The sequence below is a fragment of the Alosa pseudoharengus genome, unplaced genomic scaffold (genome assembly GCF_046254945.1).
Source record: "Alosa pseudoharengus isolate Yale_2024_CS ecotype anadromous, Long Island Sound unplaced genomic scaffold, YU_APseudo_1.1 YU_APseudo_1.1_scf_5, whole genome shotgun sequence".
Classification (NCBI taxonomy): Eukaryota; Metazoa; Chordata; class Actinopteri; order Clupeiformes; family Clupeidae; genus Alosa; species Alosa pseudoharengus.
The window spans coordinates 8,545,350-8,565,412 of record NW_027468837.1 but is presented as its reverse complement, the minus strand read 5'-3'; the positions used below and the strand labels follow the sequence as shown (position 1 = coordinate 8,565,412).

Below are 20,063 nucleotides of genomic sequence, written 5' to 3'. Positions count from 1 at the left end.
TCAGATCAGGGGTTTCCGATCCCAGATGGCCTGGCGGCTCATTCTACACGCAGCATGGCCCTTGGAGATATCTGTGCAGCAGCATCGTGGAGTACTCCATGTATTGGCCAGGTTCTACAGAGTTAATGTGGCCTCTGATCAGTTCAGTTCTACTGGTCAGTTCTACGGTGCTTATGTCTGCTGTCTTGCGGGCTGGGGAAGGTTCCTCTGTTCCTCACGACGCTTTTGGTACTGGTCATCCGCAGTAAGACCGTGGTGACGGTCAGAGAGAGGTCGAAATAGATCGTAAGTTATGTTAATAACTGTGGATCTATGAGACTGAACGATGACCGTCACCATCTCTTGTCGCTCGGAACGGACCACGGCATTCCAGGCAAGAGGATGAGGCAGGTTACCGGATGCACTATATGCTGTGGACCTGCCTCCGGTCAGTCATGTGACTTTTTGTTGATATTCAGGTCTCGAGACAGGTGCCAGGATGGCATCATTCGCAGTAAGACTGTGGTGACGGTCATCGTTCGGTCTCATAGATCCATAGTTATTAACATAACTTACGTTATGTCTGTGCATGTTAAGTTATATCCGTGTGTTTCGAGCACATGCATGCGCGTCCCCGTGTGGGCTGCTGGTTGGTGAAAATGCCGTTTTTTAATCCCAGTCTGTCACTGCCTGTAGATCCAAATATTTCTTACAGTTTTTCTTGATTGTTTGAATGCTTTTTTCAACTCAAACTTCACATTTTCAAAACAACTAACACAGGCCTAAACAGAAGAACTCTGGTTAAAATGATTTGTTTGCAAAAAGCTTTAAAATGTACAAAACATTTAAAACATGCAACAGAAACAGAAGAATATTTCAAATACAATTTGAGGCCAAATTAGTGAATGCTTTCAAACTATTGCACAATAATGGACAACCAAGTTACATTACAACAAATGGAGCAGGTTCAACCTGAATGTTCGCTAGATAACTGGGTCATTTGTTGACATTTTACATTGTTATAGTATGTGTAAATAGGCAAACAAGTATATCATAGTATGAATTGTATTCTTTCCTCCCAAGATGTAACTGTCATTGTCATGTAAGCACAGTGTTGTATAAAGTACTAGAAAGCAATACTTGAGTAAAAGTACAAGTATCGTACTAGAAACAGACTTTGGTAGAAGTGAAAGTTGCCTTTTCGAATATTACTTAAGTAAAAGTCTTAAAGTATCTGATATATACTGTACTTAAGTATCAAAAGTAATTTTCTGATATTTAATGTACTTAAGTATTTGAAGTAAAAGTAAAAAGTAAAAAGCAAGCGGTTTTATTTTGAACTTTTATTGTAAACTTTATTTTGGCTTTCTTATAGTAAAGCATAAAGCATATTCAGGGTTCCCATATCTTCTTAATCTCACTCATCAAATCAAATCACATTCTTTTCTAGGAATTTTTAGGCACAATTCGCTGAAATGTAATTTCTTTCACAAAAAAAAAATGACCTGCTTGTAGGGAGAACATTTTGGTCATGTGGCATGAGCATTTCTAGGGCTTACTCCCCAGGTCACCGTCACTCACACACACACACACAGGCCACCTATGTCCAGCAGCTACTAATATGCCAGTCATTAGTTGAAACTGAAAAGGTGTCTGTTCATCTTCAAAAGAAGCTGGTTTTCAAAGTTGCCAGAATTCAGTGCCCGGGAGTTTCAGGCCCAAGACCGACCATAGTGGTGGAAATTGGATAAATTAAGCAACATTTCAGCTCCTACTATCCTGTAGTTTTTTTTATTAGTACCATGGTTCAACAAATGTGTAAAGGTTATATAACTAGAAAAGCATTTCCTGAAGGAAATACAGTGCATGAAAATGCTAGTAGTTATGCTAACTATGTTGTAGAGTGCAAAACGGCATGACCGGGCGACTGAGGCAACATGAGCTGAGAAGTTTAGTTGGTTGTCGAGAACAACTCCTAGATTTCTTGCAGTCCTGGTAGGTGAAACAGACAGGGAGTCAAATTTGATGTTGATGTCGTGGTGTATGGTAGGTTTAGCTGGGAGGACCAGCAGTTCAGTCTTTGAGAGGTTCAGCTGGAGGTGGTGTGCCTTCATCCATGTAACTATGTCTGAAAGGCAATCCGAGATCCGTGCTGAAACCAAGGGGTCATCAGGTGGAAAGGACAGATAGAGCTGTGTAGAGCAGATAGAACTAAACTTACAGTACATGCCCATTTTTACTGACAGACAGTAAGCACTGGACTCTTATATGTTGTACTTTTTACTGTATTCTTCTCCAAATGACCAACACCAGGATACTCTCATTACTCTATGTGCCTTTGGCCTCTTTCATTCATGCTTGCAAATAGCAGTGCAGACTCAGATGGGCTATTTTTTATAAATAAGGAGTGATATGCAAAGATATTACATTTATGTTGTTATAAATAAAGGTGTTAACATATTTGCAAGTGATGCTGTGCTAAGAAGGACAAGATGAAGATCAAATGGATCCCAGTTTCATTAGGTGTATCTTAGTAATTGAGAAAAGCTGTAATATATTTATTCAATGTACTGTGGTTAATACAAACGGTTTGATGAGATTTCACTCCCTGTAAAGAAAGCAACACAGCAATCTGTACACACTCTGAAATGTATGACTAGTGATGAATTAAGAGACTATTCTGTAAAGTCATAATTCAGTCTGGTGTTGTAATAACTCACCTGTTGCAATTCTGAGCATGCAGCACAAGAAAAGCCAAATAATCCGCTGCATTTTTACTGATAGTTGCCTTTGCTGTCTCTGTGTTTCTCTCACACACATTGAGGGTGTTGGCAGCTCTAATAGTCATACACATACACAGCATGGTGATGTCACATCCTTCCTTCTCCTGCAGTCTCTTTACACATCTCATTGGATTTGTCTTTCATCACCATCCCTTGAAACTGCATCACACAGAATAAGTGGTTGAGAAGACAACACACAAATAAAGTTCTGCTTTCAGCTGAACTCTGTAACGAGGGCTATCTTGCTATCGAGGGCTCAATAGAGGGAGACTCCCCCATGCTGATTGAAACCGTGTCCTTAACACCACCGGCCCTTAACTCTGCAGAATTTGCTTTATTTACGACTCCAAATTCTGTGGTCTGACCTTAAGTGGAGACATATAGTGCCTGTGTAGTATTGAAGCAAGATTTCATTTACAAAGCTGGTTGTGTACATGAACATGCATAAATCACTTTGTCAAAAAGAACGTTTATCAGGCCAAACATTTTATTTAATAGCTTCCTCACAGAAAAATGCAAAAACTAGTTCTATATGAACTAGCCTTTGATTTGGGCTTAGCCAAATTAATGTTGAAAAGAAATAGGATTGCTAAAAATTGGGTCTTTCAAGCCAAAGCTGTTTGCAGTTGTAAGTAATTTACCAGGTTAATAATGTTTATGATCAATTTTGCACTATTTTACTTTAAAAATGTTAAGATTTTATGTGAAAGGAGATTTCTCAGTTGTTCAAAACTTCTGAAGAGTATTTAGAGAAGACAAGCTGGATCTGGAGCACGAGATGATGAAAGGGAACTAGCACTCTTGGGGTGACATGACTACCAGCAGCATCAGCACTAGATGTAGTTGAGGTTTGAACACTTTTAGAAATGCTGTTCTCAGAAATGACAAAACCAGCAAGAAAGAGAAGTGAGAAACCCTGACCACAACTGGGCAGAGGGGTAAACACATTCGAAAGACTAGCCTGAGAAACAGCACTCACAAAACACCAGTTTAAGGACTCGTCATGATGGCTTTCCAAAGAGATAAAGAAAATGCTAATTATATAGGCCTACATCATATAATTATGCCATTTTAATGTGATTGAATAAATGGTTATTATATAGGCCTACATCATATAACTATGCCATTTTAATGTGATTGAATAAATGGTAAATATATAGGCCTACATCATATAACTATGTCATTGTAATGTAATTGAATAAATGGTATTTATATAGGCCTACATCATACAGTATGCCATTTTAATGTGATTGAATAAATGATAATTATATTGGCCTACATCATAACTATGCCATTTTAATGTGATTGAATAAATGGTAAATATATAGGCCTACATCATATAACTATGCCATTTTAATGTGATTGAATAAATGGTATTTATATAGGCCTACATCATACAGTATGCCATTTTAATTTGATTGAATAAATGGTGCATTAGCTGTATTGCTTATCATTTTCGTTTGGCAGTGTCAATGATTAATCGAAACTTAGATTATTAAAAACAGTATTTTTGTGTTGGGATTTGCTTTTCAGAAAAACATGTAGAGAGTGTGTGTGTGTGTGTGTGTGTGTGTGTGTGTGTGTGCATGCTTGGGTGGTGTTGGGGGTGGGTTTTTAGAGATACATTGGCCTTTTAGATTGTGCATGTTATTCTATTTGCTTACATCTCCTTCTTGGTCTGTGCCCCCACCTAATCTGCTGCTATTGCCTATCTCTATCCCTAGAAGAAGAAAAATACACCCACAATGGCATGATACCAACAGCAACCACTAGCAGTCACTTTAGTGAGAGAGAGAGAGAAAGATTGCAACCCCAACAACCAACCTACAGATTGCATTTGAAGATTTGAAGTGCATTTTTTAGAGGTATAGTGGCAACAAGCAGGGCAACAATGCAGATTCAGAGAGAGACAGTGTGTGTGTGTGTGTGTGTCTGGACACCAAGTGTAAGAAGGTCCCTCCTCCCAACAGTGGTAACAACACAAATACAGTAAGATACAAATGCAGCCTGTGCTGAATAGGCAGATTTATATACCAATTTACCCAACACTTGGCACATGAGACCCCTTCCTAGCATGAGGTGGTATGGCGTGGCATGGCGTGGCATGGGGGTCTTGAATTCTGGCCAACAACGCAACACAAGTAAAGTACTGCCAAGCGTAGGGGTCTGGCCGTGGCACAGCTGTGCTGACAGGTCAGGAGTGGGAGTGCACTGGCTGGTGCAGCACCTGGAGGTGCTATCAGAGGCAGCTATCATTCACCCAGGGAGGTGCAGCTGGAGGTGTGCTATCAGAGGCAGCTATCATTCACCCAGGGAGGTGCAGCTGGAGGTGAAGAGGGGGGGGGGGGGTGCACATGGCATACAGCAGAGCCGTATATAGAGTTTGGGAACTAGGGAATCCAATGGTCACGTGGTTTGTGAACGCCATGTTTCATACCAACATTCATCAGATCTCTATTAACATAGTGCAGTGAATAGTGGAAAAATATCATAGATTGTCGTTACATCCCGGTCTAGGGCTTGTGGGATATAACAAAAACGGGCAGACACAAAACTTAAGAAAATGGTGTATTTATTAATACAAAAAAAACCAGTATGGAAAAATGTCTAAATTAAGAAAAACACGGCCTACAAAGTAGGCCTCGGCGGCCAGGCGCTCACTCCTGGTCTCTCACCCCAGGGAGTGAGAGAGATGACGGCAAGTTGCTCGGGCAAGGCCCGAGGCTGGCCCTAGTGGCAGCGATGTGCGGCAGCGACGGTGGCAACGAACGATCCCCACAGCTAGCAAGAGCCCCAGCTCAGTGACGTCAGCCCCCTTTTAAAGGGCCGGGCTACCCTGACGTCATAGGGTTTCACACCACCCCTCAGCTGCAGCCAATCTGCCTGGAAGCACACAACAAAAGTAACAAACACACATAATACACAAGACCCACAGGGTCGTAACATTGTTAAAAAAAATGTCATTAATTATTTTGTAAAAATGCCAAAACTGTTTGGGTCCTTTTTGTAGACGAACCTCATAGGCATTGTCCTTACTGTCTATGGGCAACACTTGCCGGCAATCAGAGTCACCCGTTTCTCCATTGGCCTCCAGTAATCATTGCCCCCACCATGATGCCGGTGCTATTTACGTAGGTTCTGGAGCCCAATGCGGTATCTAGCTTTCTAATATCTATGCCCAGGAGGACCCAGTCTGTCCTGAGGTCATTTCTCAAATCCACATCCCATGTCTCTTCCACTGTAAATATATTTTTAATATTCATTTTTGGGATGTTGAAAATGTTGTTATTGAGAATGAGACTTTTAAACCTCACTCTAACTTCCTTTTTCCTATTATAATGATGAAACAACCACATATTTGTGCTTATGTAAGTTATTTGAAACACTCTTGCCAAGACAGGAGATTTTTTAACAAACTTTGTGCAAACATTAGACTCTAGGCCTGTCCACACAGACAAAACTCACATATGCTGTGTACTCACCGTCTATCATGTCTGGTCACAGACATGCATACATGGAGTTTAGTGATATGATGAGTCTAAAGTCAGAGGTGTATTCATGTTTGGCAAACAGAGGCAAATGTTCATGGCAATTGCTTTGTTGCTCATAATTTTTGTTTTTTGATTTTGTAAACAATTTCAAATATTATATTGACGTATAGTATATATGTGTTCATATTTCACTTAAAGATATTTTATTTGTTCAAATTATACAGACTTTACATTATCTAAATATATATATATTACATATATTCTCATATGAACAAAAGACATATTCATGACGATGACTTGATCATTTTTATAGCAATTGAAGAGCTTGTCAGAAGACGTAACATTCCATCACTATGATAACATGCATTTTTACAGGCACTTGAAATATGTGTCAAACAGGACATTTATAGCACAACAGAAAAAGTGATAACAGCATGACAAGCATTGAACATTATAGATGTGAACATAGCAAATTACAATGAAATGCTGGAATGTTGGAAACACTCAAAGGTAAACCCAAAACACTATGCACTATGTTTGCATGAAGCACAGGGGTTATTAGGGTGCGTTGGCTCATGTTCTCTTGATTCTGGCGTATTCTGTGCTGTCGTCTGTGTCCATCTCCACTTGGGCTGCTCTGTGTTTGTTACTATGGATCACGGTTGAGTAGGTCACCTCGTCCTACAGGAAACAGCATGTCATTTTCCAACTGATACCATACTGAAAAGTTTAGAGCATACATATCACACTGTACAGTGTTGTTCGCATGTACACATAAACAAATGTACATAAAATACAAACATATTTATTTACACACATAATTATTTAAAGGCATTTTAAGTATTTCATTCACTAACCTGGTTTTCTGCTTGTGTGAACATGTCATCTCTGGTTTCCTGAACAGTGCAGTACACTCTAGTGTCATCCTACAGAAATCAAGAGAACACCATTGGGGCTTTTGCATTGCAGACATGAGATTAGGTAAACACATACATGCACACACACACACACACACACACACACACACACACACACACACACACACTGAATAAAAAAAAACATACTGTAGCCGTATAAAAACAACTTACCTTTTGCTCATCCTCTCGCATCTGTCCTGATTTTGTAATTTCCCCTTTTTGGCCTAATGGAACAAAGTGTTTTGCATTTAAAAGATGTTTTGTGTGTGTGTGTGTGTGTGTGTGTGTGTGTGTGTGTGTGTGGTCATGCATCCATGTGTTTGTGCATACGTGTGTGTATTATCCTACCTTTGTGTCTCATGTACAGGAATATGACTCCTCCCAGCAGCAGTAACAACAGCAGCACAGCAACAAGGATGAAGATGTATAGAGGTGTTTCAGTTCCTTTGTTACTCACTATGTCTGGAAACAAACCCAGCAGTGAGTGTGAACAGAGCACAGTGCTGTTGCTGTTGCTCAATGTTACTCTGCATCACAGGACAAGTATGACCATATTAATATCTACGCGAGTCCCAACACATGATTTGCTCACAAATGGCAATTATCTTGTGGTGCTCTGCTTTTGCACAGATATGTATCAATGTTGCATGTAAAAGTTTGATATTAATTGTCTGTATTCAAGTCAAGTGGCTGACTCCAATAGCCTACACCTCCCAATAGTGACAAAAGAACTGCAACATTTTCCTACTTACATGCTGTGATTTCTACAGTGACAACGTGTAGGTGTGGGAGGTGTAGGCTATTAGAGGCTTCTTCAAAGCACATCTCAAGACCTTTTTGTTTAATGATCACTTCTCCTCCACACCCAACACATAGCTCCATACAGATAACTTGTCTTTGTTGTATTGTTTTCTTTGTTTGTTGCTGTGTTTCCTTGCCTCCCTGCTATGTAAAGCGACCTTGGGTTTGAGAAAGGCGCTATATAAAATAAATGTATTATTATTATTATTATTATTATTATTTTTATTATTAGAGCCGGCCACTTCGAGGTACCTGTCCTAGGCTAGTGGTGGGTGCGCCAACTGAGTAACTACACGCACGGAGATGAGAAGGCTGGGTATCGACATATCTAACTCTGGGGAATACCGTGAATAAGCTAAAGTCCCAAAAAGTCGGCGTGTTCCTTTAACATGACCATTTACATGTGAGAGGTGGAAGAGCCAGCAACACACACCACCACATAACTAGCACAGCAGTTTTAAAGAACAGCACACAAACTCTAAACTCTTTAAAAAGCTATAAACATTTGATACCAAAGTATCCAAACTGGGCTAAGATGCGAAAATGCTATTTAAACATTCTATTGTCAACTAATTCAGATTACACCCATTGAAGATCAGTAAAGAAGAAGTCTTGGCATACTTTTGGCCTAAATTAAATAAGGGATAAAAGTTGATAAAGGGACAAACCTTTTTCTTCAGCTATTGGTGTTTGTGTTTTAGGTGGTGCTTTAGGTGTCGATGTGCTTGCTGGTAATTTAAGATGAAGATATGGAACAGAAAGAAATACATTTTAATGAAAGGACCACTGATGTCATGGTGAAGATCAAAACTGTCAATAATTAGATAATGAAACATAGAAAAATGCTGACCTTGGATCAGGAGGTTAATTCTCCTGACCTCTTCCTTAAGATGGCACCTATATAATCCCTGGTCCTCCTCAGTCAGGTCTGATATGAGCAGAGAAGCATTTCCTGGTGAATGATGGTTAAACATCTGAACTCTGCCTCTATAGGGTCCACTTGTGCTGGGTACTTCAATGGTTAAGCCAGTCTCTGACCCTCTCTGTCTGTAGAAATCCCATATTACTCTCTCAGGTTTGACATGCAGAGGAGAACAGGAGCAGGGCAGCAGCACAGATTCTCCTGAGCTTTTCACAATCTCAAATCTTGTGTCCTTTTCCATTAGAGAGCATCCTGGAAGAAACATGACACTTATCAAATATTGTCTAAAGCCAACATAGCTCAGTTTCTTGTCATGAGCATTTTCCCCTTCTTTTCACATAGGCCTACATCATAACAACATATAGAAGTACAACACAAATTGTATTGCTGAAGTAGTCTCCTTCATTCGTCATTCTGAATCTGTTTCAGTAAAATAGTTAATTCTCTCTAAAATATTATTACATAATAAATGTCCTACCTTTAACTCTAAGTGTGATGTCTCTGTAGGAGGCTGAGCCCTCACACCTGTAGTTTCCCTCATCCTCTTTAGTCAGGTCTGATATGAGCAGGGAGAGATTTCCTGGAGAATCCTGATTAAACATGTGAATCCTGTCCAGGTGAGATTTGAAGGGATAAATCTGTTGGCGTGTGTTTTTCCACCATCTTACGTTTTGAGGTTTAGCCTGGAGATCAGCACAGGAGCACGGCAGGAGAACAGATTCACCAACATATTTAGGGACTTCAATACTGTACGTATGTAGCAGATTGCAGCCTGTGGAAACACAAAAGATATTGGATTACTCACCTGTAAATCCAAATATTTCTTACAGTTTTTCTAGATTGCTTGAATGCTTTTGTCAACTCGAACTTCACATTTTCAAAACAACTAACACAGGCAAAAAGTTTGCAAAAAGGTTAAAATGTACAAAACATTTTAAACATGCAACAGAAGCAGAAGAATATTTCCTTCAAACAGAATTTGAGGTCAAATCAGTGAATGCTTTCAAATTAGCGTAGCACAATAATGGACAACCAAGTTACATAGCATAGGAGCAGGTTCAACCTTAATTTTCGCTACATAACCGTGTCTTTTGTTGATGGTATTTTACATTGTTGTAATATGTGTAAAAAGGTAAACAAATATATCATAGTATGAACTGTATTCTTTCCTCCCAAGACATAACTGTCAATGACCTTTAAGACCTATAGGAAGCACCTAGATTAGATTAATTCTTACTTTATTACATTCCCATTTTTACTGACCTACTGTCTGTCTGGACTCATATTTTGTGCTTTTTTATTGCGTTCTTCACCAAATTACCAACAGCATAGGCTACTCGCTACGCTACTCACCTCCTACTCCATCCCCTATTCTTGCAACTTTTGTGTGTATAAATGAGTCAAGTCAAGTCCCTCATGTGTGCGTTTGTTTTTGTGTATGTGCTTCTCTATGGGTGTTTTCGCTTGTGAGTGTGTGTGTGTGTGGTGGGGGTAATGGTGTGTGTGTATGTGTGTGTGTGTGTGTGTGCGTGTGTCTGCTTGCCTGCATGTGTGTGCGTGTTTTATGTGTCTGTGCATGCAGTGGCGCCGCCAGCCGTAATCCTGCACGCACTGTGCGTACAACTTTCAATGCTCTATTCATGAAATCATTCAATATTACAACAATAAAAATAGCTTGTGTACTGTCTTAATTGAAGCATGCTTCGCGCACAAATGATAGCCTATGTTTAGACCTAGGGCAAAGAGAATGGACATCTCAACATAAGGATACATTAGAAGATGATTGGTGTAAACTTTGTCACGACATGATAAGCAGTTCTGGCACTTAAAAATGCAACATCCCATTCAGTCATAAATCATTCAAGCGTAGGCTATTGTTGTCATGAAAAGAAAACGGCAGCTTCATGTGTTTAACATTAATAGGCGCACTGTTCTTAGCAGTTATGCCGAAGGCAGTGAGATTAGGCATTGCATCCTTTGCAGTCACTGTTTGGAACATCGCAGTTCGGGTTTCAAGATTGATAAGATTCAGTTAATACATAGAGTATGGATCGTCTCAAAGTTTGGGACAACCAAAAAGCAGCAAATCCTTAGGGACCGTTCGTTATTTATAAACGGGATCACCGGAGGGATTTTGAGTGCTTCGATCAAAAGTTGCATGACCCTCCCCTGCCTGCAATATAATTTTCAACGACCCTCCAGTAGCATTTTCAAAAATGACATGACCCTCCCCGGCCAATAGTCGATGTCTTCCGCCCACGCTCTTACGCGCTATGCTATGATGACACATCAACATATGCTACCGTCCTAAAATCAACCTCTGCTTTCTGATCTTACACATCCCACTTCACCAAGATGGTGGCCATTTCAGTAGATTTACTCCCTAACATTGTTGTGGAAACACAATAAGCATGGAAACTAAATGCACACTTCCTGCAACTGCATTAGCCTACTTGAAAAGTTACTCCTCTAGTAAGTATTCACATGAAATAAAACAATAAAGCATTGAGACCCATAGACACATACACTAGGGGCCTGTACTACGAAGCGGGGTTTCTGGCTTATCTGGGTAACTTCGAGAGTAACTTGATCACGTGTGGCGTAACTTCCCGATTAACCCGTACTACGAAAGGTGGATAGGTTTTAACCGAGGTATGCTGCCATGGCAATTTACGCTGCATCTCAAACCTGCTCCGACCTGGTTATGTTCTTGGTTAACCCGAGGTTTCCGTTAACCACACCCTTTATAAGTACCACCCCTCCACTAACAATTTCTTCCGAGACATGTCGGCGTACCGGGATGATCCATATACGACATTGGAGCGCAAATCGTGAGGGACTCTCTTCGCAGGGCGAGGGGTTTTAGAGACCGCCAGAAAATATATTCATGGGTTTCATCAGGTCCCTTTCCACAGGTGTATAAAATCAAGCACCTTGATTATCAATGCAGACTGCATGGTGCTTGATTAATACACCTGTGGAAAGGGACCTGATGAAACCCATGAATATAGCCTACCCGGACGATATTCTCTATGAAGATATAGATTGTCAGCCGAGGGAATTCGTTATCTTTGTCAGATGATCTAGGAAGACGTCTCATAGCAATGCCCGTACGTGGACATTCATGTATTTAATCGGACATAGCCTACAGTAGGCCTAATAAATAAAAATCACCATTTTAACAAACTTGTTGAATTGAATGTCATATTACTGTACCCTGCACATAAAGGCTACACATTTCCACAGCACCAGAATCCGACCGAATCCTTCCACTATTATTTGCTCCTCTGCTACTGTAAAACACTCTGGTGCCTTTCCTCCTAGTGCTCGAAGACACCTGTTTCTTGTTAGCTGTAAAACATAGGCCAAGTGAAGGCTATAAGCTAGGCCTACATGTTTTCATAATTAAGAAATATTAATGCAAGCTATAACTATATAAACCTACTATTCTGAATAATGTTTTTGTGTTTCATTGTCACCTGCTGCCATGTGCGTTTGGCAATGGTGTTGCATCTGAAATGTTCACAGGATTAGGCATACACTAAATCAGTCAATAGGGGCTACTTAAACATTCAATTATCCTTATTACTGTAATCTATATGCCCACTTCTGAATTGGGTTGCATCTGTAGGCCTTTCTATGAAATCAAATTAGGCTATTTAATTATTTCAACTCATTTCAGACATTCCGTAAGCTATCCTCCGTAACACATATTTGAAGAACATGTGGGAATAAAACTTTACTTTTAGGCATTTAGGCTACCCGATCTGTAATACGTTGCCAACAGCCTTGCTTTGTTCACTGCCGACGTATTTGATTTTTGTCGTAGAGTGGGTTTTAATTCCTCATAACTTGTCATAATAATTGTGCATTCCTCATCTGTAAAATAAGGTGAACGCGTCATCACTGAAAGTGGTGATTTGCGCTGCAACCCGCCCCTTTTATGTGAACGCGCACAAACTCCAATGAGGTTAACCCCGGCTCAACAAATCAACTTCATAATCAGCGTCGTAGTACCGATTAACACCACTAAAGATAACCAGGTTTTGTCAACCCCGGTTTAACAAAGTAACCCTGGGTTACATCTGGGTAGGTTAAAGGAACACGCCACCCAAAATCAGTAGCGATATATGTTCTTACCGTAACTTTCACGAGTTGAGTCGTACCTCTCCCGCGTTGGTAGGTGCACTCAAACGCTCTGTCGCGCGGCGCGAATGTGTTAGCATGTTGCTATGCTAGCGGGCTCTGCCGTGGCCGTAGAGAGAGGCACATAGCAGTATTCAAACACCTCCACGTTTTACCTACTTAAATACAGTTGCACGAGTAGTTGATGAAAAATGTTAGGGCACACAACATGAAACGTGACGATTTTCCAAGCGAATAAACATGAGAACTACAATGTGTGGCGCAATAGCACTTGGGAGTACTTTGACCTAGCGTGGTAATATTATTAACACCTAATTGTAGATCCTATCCACCACAGAGTTTAGAATCCATGCTGGATCGACCCTCAGCCTCTCCCTCCCCTCTGAGCGAGAGAGGCACACACACTAGAGATGCGCTGATGGGCTATTATTTCAACCATAACTGCATAGCAAAACTTATCATCCATCAGCCATCCATCAGCACCAAAGTTTGTTGACCAATTTTCAAAACTACACCTGCCCACCATCCGCTGGTTGTTTTAATGTAGGCTATATGGGTGATGCAGCGCTGCTGACGTGAGGCTAGAAAGCCCTTGCCTGTTCTAGAAAGACTGATCTAATGCAGCAAATATATTAAAAGGCAAAAGTCGTACATTGGCTAGGCCTATCCCCAGAATATCAGCAGCAAACTCAGTCTCTGTCGCGCAAAACAGTCTCCAAATAAAACGCACATCGGCCTGTTGCCTATTCTGCCAGCTTGTGACAATATATCGTCCAAAATGCTTGATTGCATTGCATTCTCCACATTTTTAGCTACATTTTCATGTACCACATCAGCATTTTTGTTCAGTGAATCTTTTGTAAATTGCTTTACAATTACCGTCGGGCCTATAGGCCTATTGCCTGGCTTGCCTCAGCTTCGGTCACGTCCTTTTACAATTTTATCATTGTAATAAAAAACGCAATTTGCCACATAATTTCAGCATGCTCCTGGCCTACTAATTAATGCCTATTGTACTTTATTTTTTGCAAAAAGAAAGAAATCCTTGATAAAATAACAAGTCATTCACATTATAGGCTACTTTACACACTGTTATGTCAGGGTGACTGAAAGCCTGTTCTGAAGACTCCCATTCATTTTGACTGCACGAGCGCGTCTTTTTCAGACAGACAGCGCAATTCATTTTAAAGAAATTTACAAAAGATTCACTGAACAAAAATGCTGATGTGGTACATGAAAATGTAGCTAAAAATGTGGAGAATGCAATGCAATCAAGCATTTTGGACGATATATTGTCACAAGCTGGCAGTATAGGCAACAGGCCGATGTGCGTTTTATTTGGAGACTGTTTTGCGAGACAGAGACTGAGTTTGCTGCTGATATTCTGGGGATAGGCTACAACATAGCCAATGTACGACTTTAGCCTTTTAATATATTTGCTGCATTGGATCAGTCTTCCTGACAGGCAAGGGCTTTCTAGCCTCACGTCAGCAGCGCTGTATCACCCATATAGCCTACATTAAAACAACCAGCGGATGGTCGGCGGGTGCCGTTTCGAAAATTGGTCAAAAAACTTTGGTGTTGATGGATGGCTGATGGATGATAAGTTTTGCTATGCAGTAGGGGTGTAACGGTACACAGAAGTCACGGTTCGGTTCATACCTCGGTTCGGACATCACGGTTCGGTACGAGTTCGGTACAATGGAGGGAAAAGCAAAACAAAAATGCAGAAAGCATTTTTTTTTGTACATGTCTCAGGCTGTACCACCTAGTGTCATACAGTCTCTTCCCTGAGCCATCTGCAACAGCCTGAAGTGTGTAAGATGTAGGCTAAACAGTACAATAAGTACCCAGACTCCATCTGTAACTTGTAAACAAAATAAGACAATCAGCTATAAAACTGAAAATAGGCCTACAGCATCTCTTATTTCTGAAAGTGCAAATTACATAGAAAAATGATTTTTAAAAATCCACTTAAGCAAGACCTTCAACATCTGTGTTTAGTTGTATATGGAAGGGTCTACAATTTGCCTCAATATTTTTTTTATTGTGTGTAAAGTAATGATCTAGCCTACTAACTGTGAAAATATCACACTATTTTGCCTTTTTTTTTAAAACGAAATGGCTCCTTTCATTTCATAAACAGACTACAACTAGAAGTCACGTGACTTTGCCCTTTGACGTTAACTCACCGTAGCATGGTTTGTTTATTAGCCTGGTTAGCGTTGTCACTTTATTTTACTGTCTATGCACTTAACACTACCAGAACCTCATGTGAGAAGTTACAAGTTACCCCAACATAAATTTAATTACCACGCGATTTACATAGCTTTCTGTCATTACGAAATCATTTAATGTAAGCCATAGGTTTTGGCCCTATTTGTATCCAAAGGCTGCTGAAGCGCAGGGGAAGTTTTTTCCCCTCGTTTCAGTGATTGGTAGCCTACATCATCTGGGTGATGGCTTCGAATATGTGTAGCATTTTTTCCACTCACATACCCAACAACTGCTGAACAACGCCGACACACAGTTTCATCTTATCCACCACTCTTTCGCCTGTACTAACGTTACTGTAACTGAAGTTCTCAAACTTGCGATCTTAAAGAGACCAGCGGATCCTCTAACTCTTGTGGGTCTAACCTTAGTGCTGCTAATGACTGACGGACTCGACCGACGACCTGACAAAAAAAACATAGGCGCCAATCAGAGCTTCAGAGCTAAGGCGAGGCTACAGATTAGCGTTAGGTGTCGCTAAAGAACTCCCGTAACTCTCGCTACTTAACAGTAATTGCACATGACATTAATTAATCCGCACACGAGTTTTATGTATTTTTATACCGTGTATTCTCCGTGTAAATGCATGCACCGAACCGTGACGCCCGTACCGTTTCGGTTCAATACGAATACATGAACCGTTACACCCCTACTATGCAGTTATGGTTGAAATAATAGCCCATCAGCGCATCTCTAGTGTGTGTGCCTCTCTCTCGCTCAGAGGGGAGGGAGAGGCTGAGGGTCGATCCAGCATGGATTCTAAACTCTGTGGTGGATAGGATCTACAATTAGGTGCTAACAATACTACTACGCTAGGTCGAAGTACTCCCAAGTGCTATTGCGCCACACATTGTAGTTCTCCGGTTTATTCGCTTGGAAAATCGCCACGTTTCACGTTGCGTGGCCGTAGCATTTCTATCAACTACTCGTGCAACTGTATTTAAGTCGGTAAAACGTGGATGTTTTTGATTACTTCTACGCTTAGTTGCCGTCAAAGCCCGCTAGCATAGCAACATGCTAACACAGTCCAGCCGCACACCAGAGCGTTTGAGTGCACGTACGGACACGGGAGAGGTATGACTCAACTCGTGAAAGTTAAGGTAAGAACATATATTACTACTGACATTGGGTGGCGTGTTCCTTTAACGTGGACAGCTCCCCTTAAGAGCATCTTAAGAGCAGTGCACGCGCGTTCACGCTACGAGCATGTTCGGGAAACAGTCGGAAAAACCAAACGAACGATCGATGAATCGTAGAAAACCCTCTTAAGAGCGTGTCTCCGTCGTTATCGGGGAAGTGGGCCCAGACCTGTCAAATTAGGTGCATCATGGAATGAGAAACATGATTAAGAATACCTCATACTGTTGAGCAACTGAAATCCTGTATTGGGCAGGAATGGGACAACATTTCATTCTCAAAACTCTAGCAACTGGTCTTCTGTTCCTAAACATTTAAAGAATTTTAGGTAACACTTTACTTGAAGGTATCTACATAAGAGTGACATGACACTGTTATAACCCTAACACTAACCCTAACTTGTCATGACAAAAACCAAATGACACTTGACAGAAGAGAGTGACAGAAGCGTGTCATAAACTTTTAGGACTTGTTTATAATGTTTATGACACGTTCATGACAGTGTCATGTCACTCTTATGTACTGTAGATACCTTCAAGTAAAGTGTTACCGAATTTTGTTAAATGAAGAGGTGAAGCAGCACAGTGGACATTCCCTGTCCCAACTTTTTTTGAAACATGTTGCTGGCATGAAATTCAAAATGATCATATATTTTCCATGAAATAGTCAAATTTTCATTTTCAACATTTAATATGTTGTCTGTCCTTTTTGCTGCTAAATATGGGTTTAGACACAATTTCCATTTCACACAACATTTTCTGATTTGGGGTTGTAAGACATACATACAAACTGAAATTATTGTGAATCAGCATTGTAGGCTACCTGTGCATGTGATTTATTTTTTTATGTCTTTTGACATGTGTATTTCTTGTGTTAATTTGTGATTTTGTCCCCATGTGTGTCTTTGGTCTGTAAACACTAGGGGGTAAGGATGGGGGGAGCAGACCTCCTATTGTCACCTGCTCATTTGGCCATGTGCAGGTTGGGGTGCTCTTAATTAACGACCGTCTTTGGAGGAGTTAGAACAATCACCCCCCTCCCCCCTTTGTTTGTAACTTTTTAACTCTTACTGTTTATAAATGTTACCAAAGTCCTTTTAGGCAAGTCCCTCCACTCGGCGGCCATATACCAACGTTTTATGGGCACTCATCGGGCACAGTCTTTGGGTCGAACTGCGCGTGCGCAAGGATTCACGACACCAATCTTGCAGCGAGATCACAACACATGATTGGCACGATGTCTTCACAACACACCATATGATTGGCTCAATGTATTCACATCACACCACATGATTGGCTCAACGTATTCACATGTCGACGTTTTGCCAAGGAAGGGGTGGGATATGTGTAGACAACGGCCATATTGGCGTGACAAACTAGCCCCATGCATTTCTATGGAGTATTTTTTGAGTGCTGTGTCTCCGATAGAAAGTCTAGAAAGTCTCTGATGTTACTTGTTATGTTGACGTGTCTTGGATAGACAGAGAATACTATGAACACAAACATGTGACACAAACATGTTCCTCTCCCTTGGTGGGCAAGACAGACAGAGAGATAGACAGACAGCCAGAGGTGGCAAAAGTACTCACTTTCCATACTCAAGTAGAAGTACAAGTCTTGTGTTAAAAAATACTCTGGTAAAAGTAGAAGTACTGGTTTAACTTCTTTACTCAAGTAAAAGTAACAAAGTACAGGCTTGGAAATTTACTTAAAGTATAAAAGTAAAAGTAGTTTTGTGAATGACAACCATTTTTTATGCAACGGTACCTGGACCACACAAATGTTACCAGCGGCAAGAGTGCCAGTCTCTCTTTTTAAATCTTCCCATAACCTGTTGCCCTGTTTCCTTGGGCAGTTTCTTAGGAAGCGCTGGCACAGAGTTACAGCGCCTAGAATATTGTTTTTTCTTTCTGCCGGATAACAAGCATCTCTGAACTGACAAAATTTCAGCCCTCTAGGTCTCTTGATATGATTTTAGAAACACAATTGAGCCCTAGCACCAGGTCTTGCGAAGCTGTGTGCAAAAGTAGATCAATATAGAATAAAAAATCAGTATTTTAGACCATTATTTGCCAAGGTATGGTCATGCGTTTTGTAATGCCTTATGGAAACTCCTCATAGGACTTTTGGTTACCCAAAATGCATACTGACAATAAAAGTATGCATTTCTGAGGTCTGAGGACTATTTGGATTGTGTGTCAGGTTCTGATATAGAATGACTACACAAAATGGAATAATTACATAAAAGTCTCTATTTATGCATTTTCTTTGTTGGCTTCATGGGTGTGTATGAGATGGGCTATACATCTGCACAACTAATATTGGATAAAACAACATGAATATTTAATTCCTATGGATTCCTGTGAATATTTCAAGACCAGAAATGTAGTGGTAAAATATATAATAAGAGGTGGGTAAACTATGAATTCTGTGATCACAGTAAGAACATGTTTGATTATGGTGGAGGTATATTGTCCAGTGTTTATAACAATACAAGTGGCATTAAGTGGTTCATAGAGTGTTGATGAGTGTACAATATACATATTGTTATTGTGGATAATACAGTGTGATTTTTAAATGCTAACAGCTGTAATTGGGGAATTAACTCTTTTGAGAGGTGGATAAACTCTAATAAGAGGTGGAGAAACTATGTATGAAATTTCTAAACTGCGTTTTGCCTATACTTGCGTTTAGCAGCCTCCACTACAAAAAGTCGCCTCAAAAATAAATAGTAAAGTAAAGTAAAAATATCTGAAAAATCTACTTGAGTAGCCTACAGTAACGAAGTATTTGTACTTTGTTACTTCCCATCTCTGCAGACAGCAGATAATACAGTTATTTACAAAACAGTTAAGGGGTAGGGGTAGTGTGGGAATGGTTTGAATTAGAAGTATTGCAATGTACTTGCATGTGTGTGTATAAGTGTGTGTGTGTACGTGTGTGTGCATGCGTTCGTGTGAGGAGATGTAATTCTACTGTAGTGAATGTGTCAGTATATCTGTATTGAGTGTGTGACTAGACAAATTGTTGGGAGGAATGGGAAGTAGAAGAGGAGAAGGAAGGAAGAGAGTGAGGGGAATACATGGCTTACATTCACTGTTGGGTTAGTAGAAAAGTTATGAAAGGATTCCAGATATCTTTAAAGGCAGACATATTGTTCTTTTTTTGTATGCTGTGGCTTCTTCTGTTGAAACGTATTCTGAGATTATAGGTTTGTCCAATGGATGAAATGGCAAGATAATTAGTACTCACAAAGGCGAACTTGGTATAAACATCTATATATATTCTGAAAGTACATGTTATAAGGATTCCATTTCACCCCCCTTTTACATATGCACAACTTACTGTTTTCACAGCCACACAATTTGAAGTTCAACAGTGTATGTCAATGGCAGACATAGTATATGACTCGGTACACACTTAGTATGGCCTGGTACCTACAAAGGCGAATTTGGTATAAATATCTATATATATTCTGAAAGTACATGTTATAAGGATTCCATTTCACCCCCCTTTTACATATGCACAACTTATTGTTTTCACAGCCACACAATTTGAAGTTCAACAGTGGCCAATGACAGGCCTATAGTATATGACTCGGTACACACTTAGTA

General features: G+C 40.3%; 1 protein-coding gene across 3 annotated transcripts in view; it reads right to left on the bottom strand.

Moving 5' to 3' along the window:
- Nucleotides 1-20,063, bottom strand: part of LOC143104087 (junctional adhesion molecule-like) — a 34,117-nt gene that overhangs the window by 10,572 nt on the left and 3,482 nt on the right. Inside the window, exons 2-8 of one of the 3 annotated variants that reach the window (XM_076268024.1) lie at nt 9,372-9,665; nt 8,822-9,145; nt 8,640-8,699; nt 7,519-7,632; nt 7,342-7,394; nt 7,111-7,179; nt 6,541-6,973 (exon numbers count right to left, since the gene is read on the bottom strand). In XM_076268024.1, coding sequence (XP_076124139.1) covers nt 6,935-6,973; nt 7,111-7,179; nt 7,342-7,394; nt 7,519-7,632; nt 8,640-8,699; nt 8,822-9,145; nt 9,372-9,665 — 953 coding nt within the window. In that variant the 3' untranslated portion in view covers nt 6,541-6,934. Of the gene's footprint in view, nt 1-6,540; nt 6,974-7,110; nt 7,180-7,341; nt 7,395-7,518; nt 7,633-8,639; nt 8,700-8,821; nt 9,146-9,371; nt 9,666-20,063 lie in introns of those variants that run through there. The other 2 variants (XM_076268023.1, XM_076268026.1) reach the window with 2 other exon arrangements.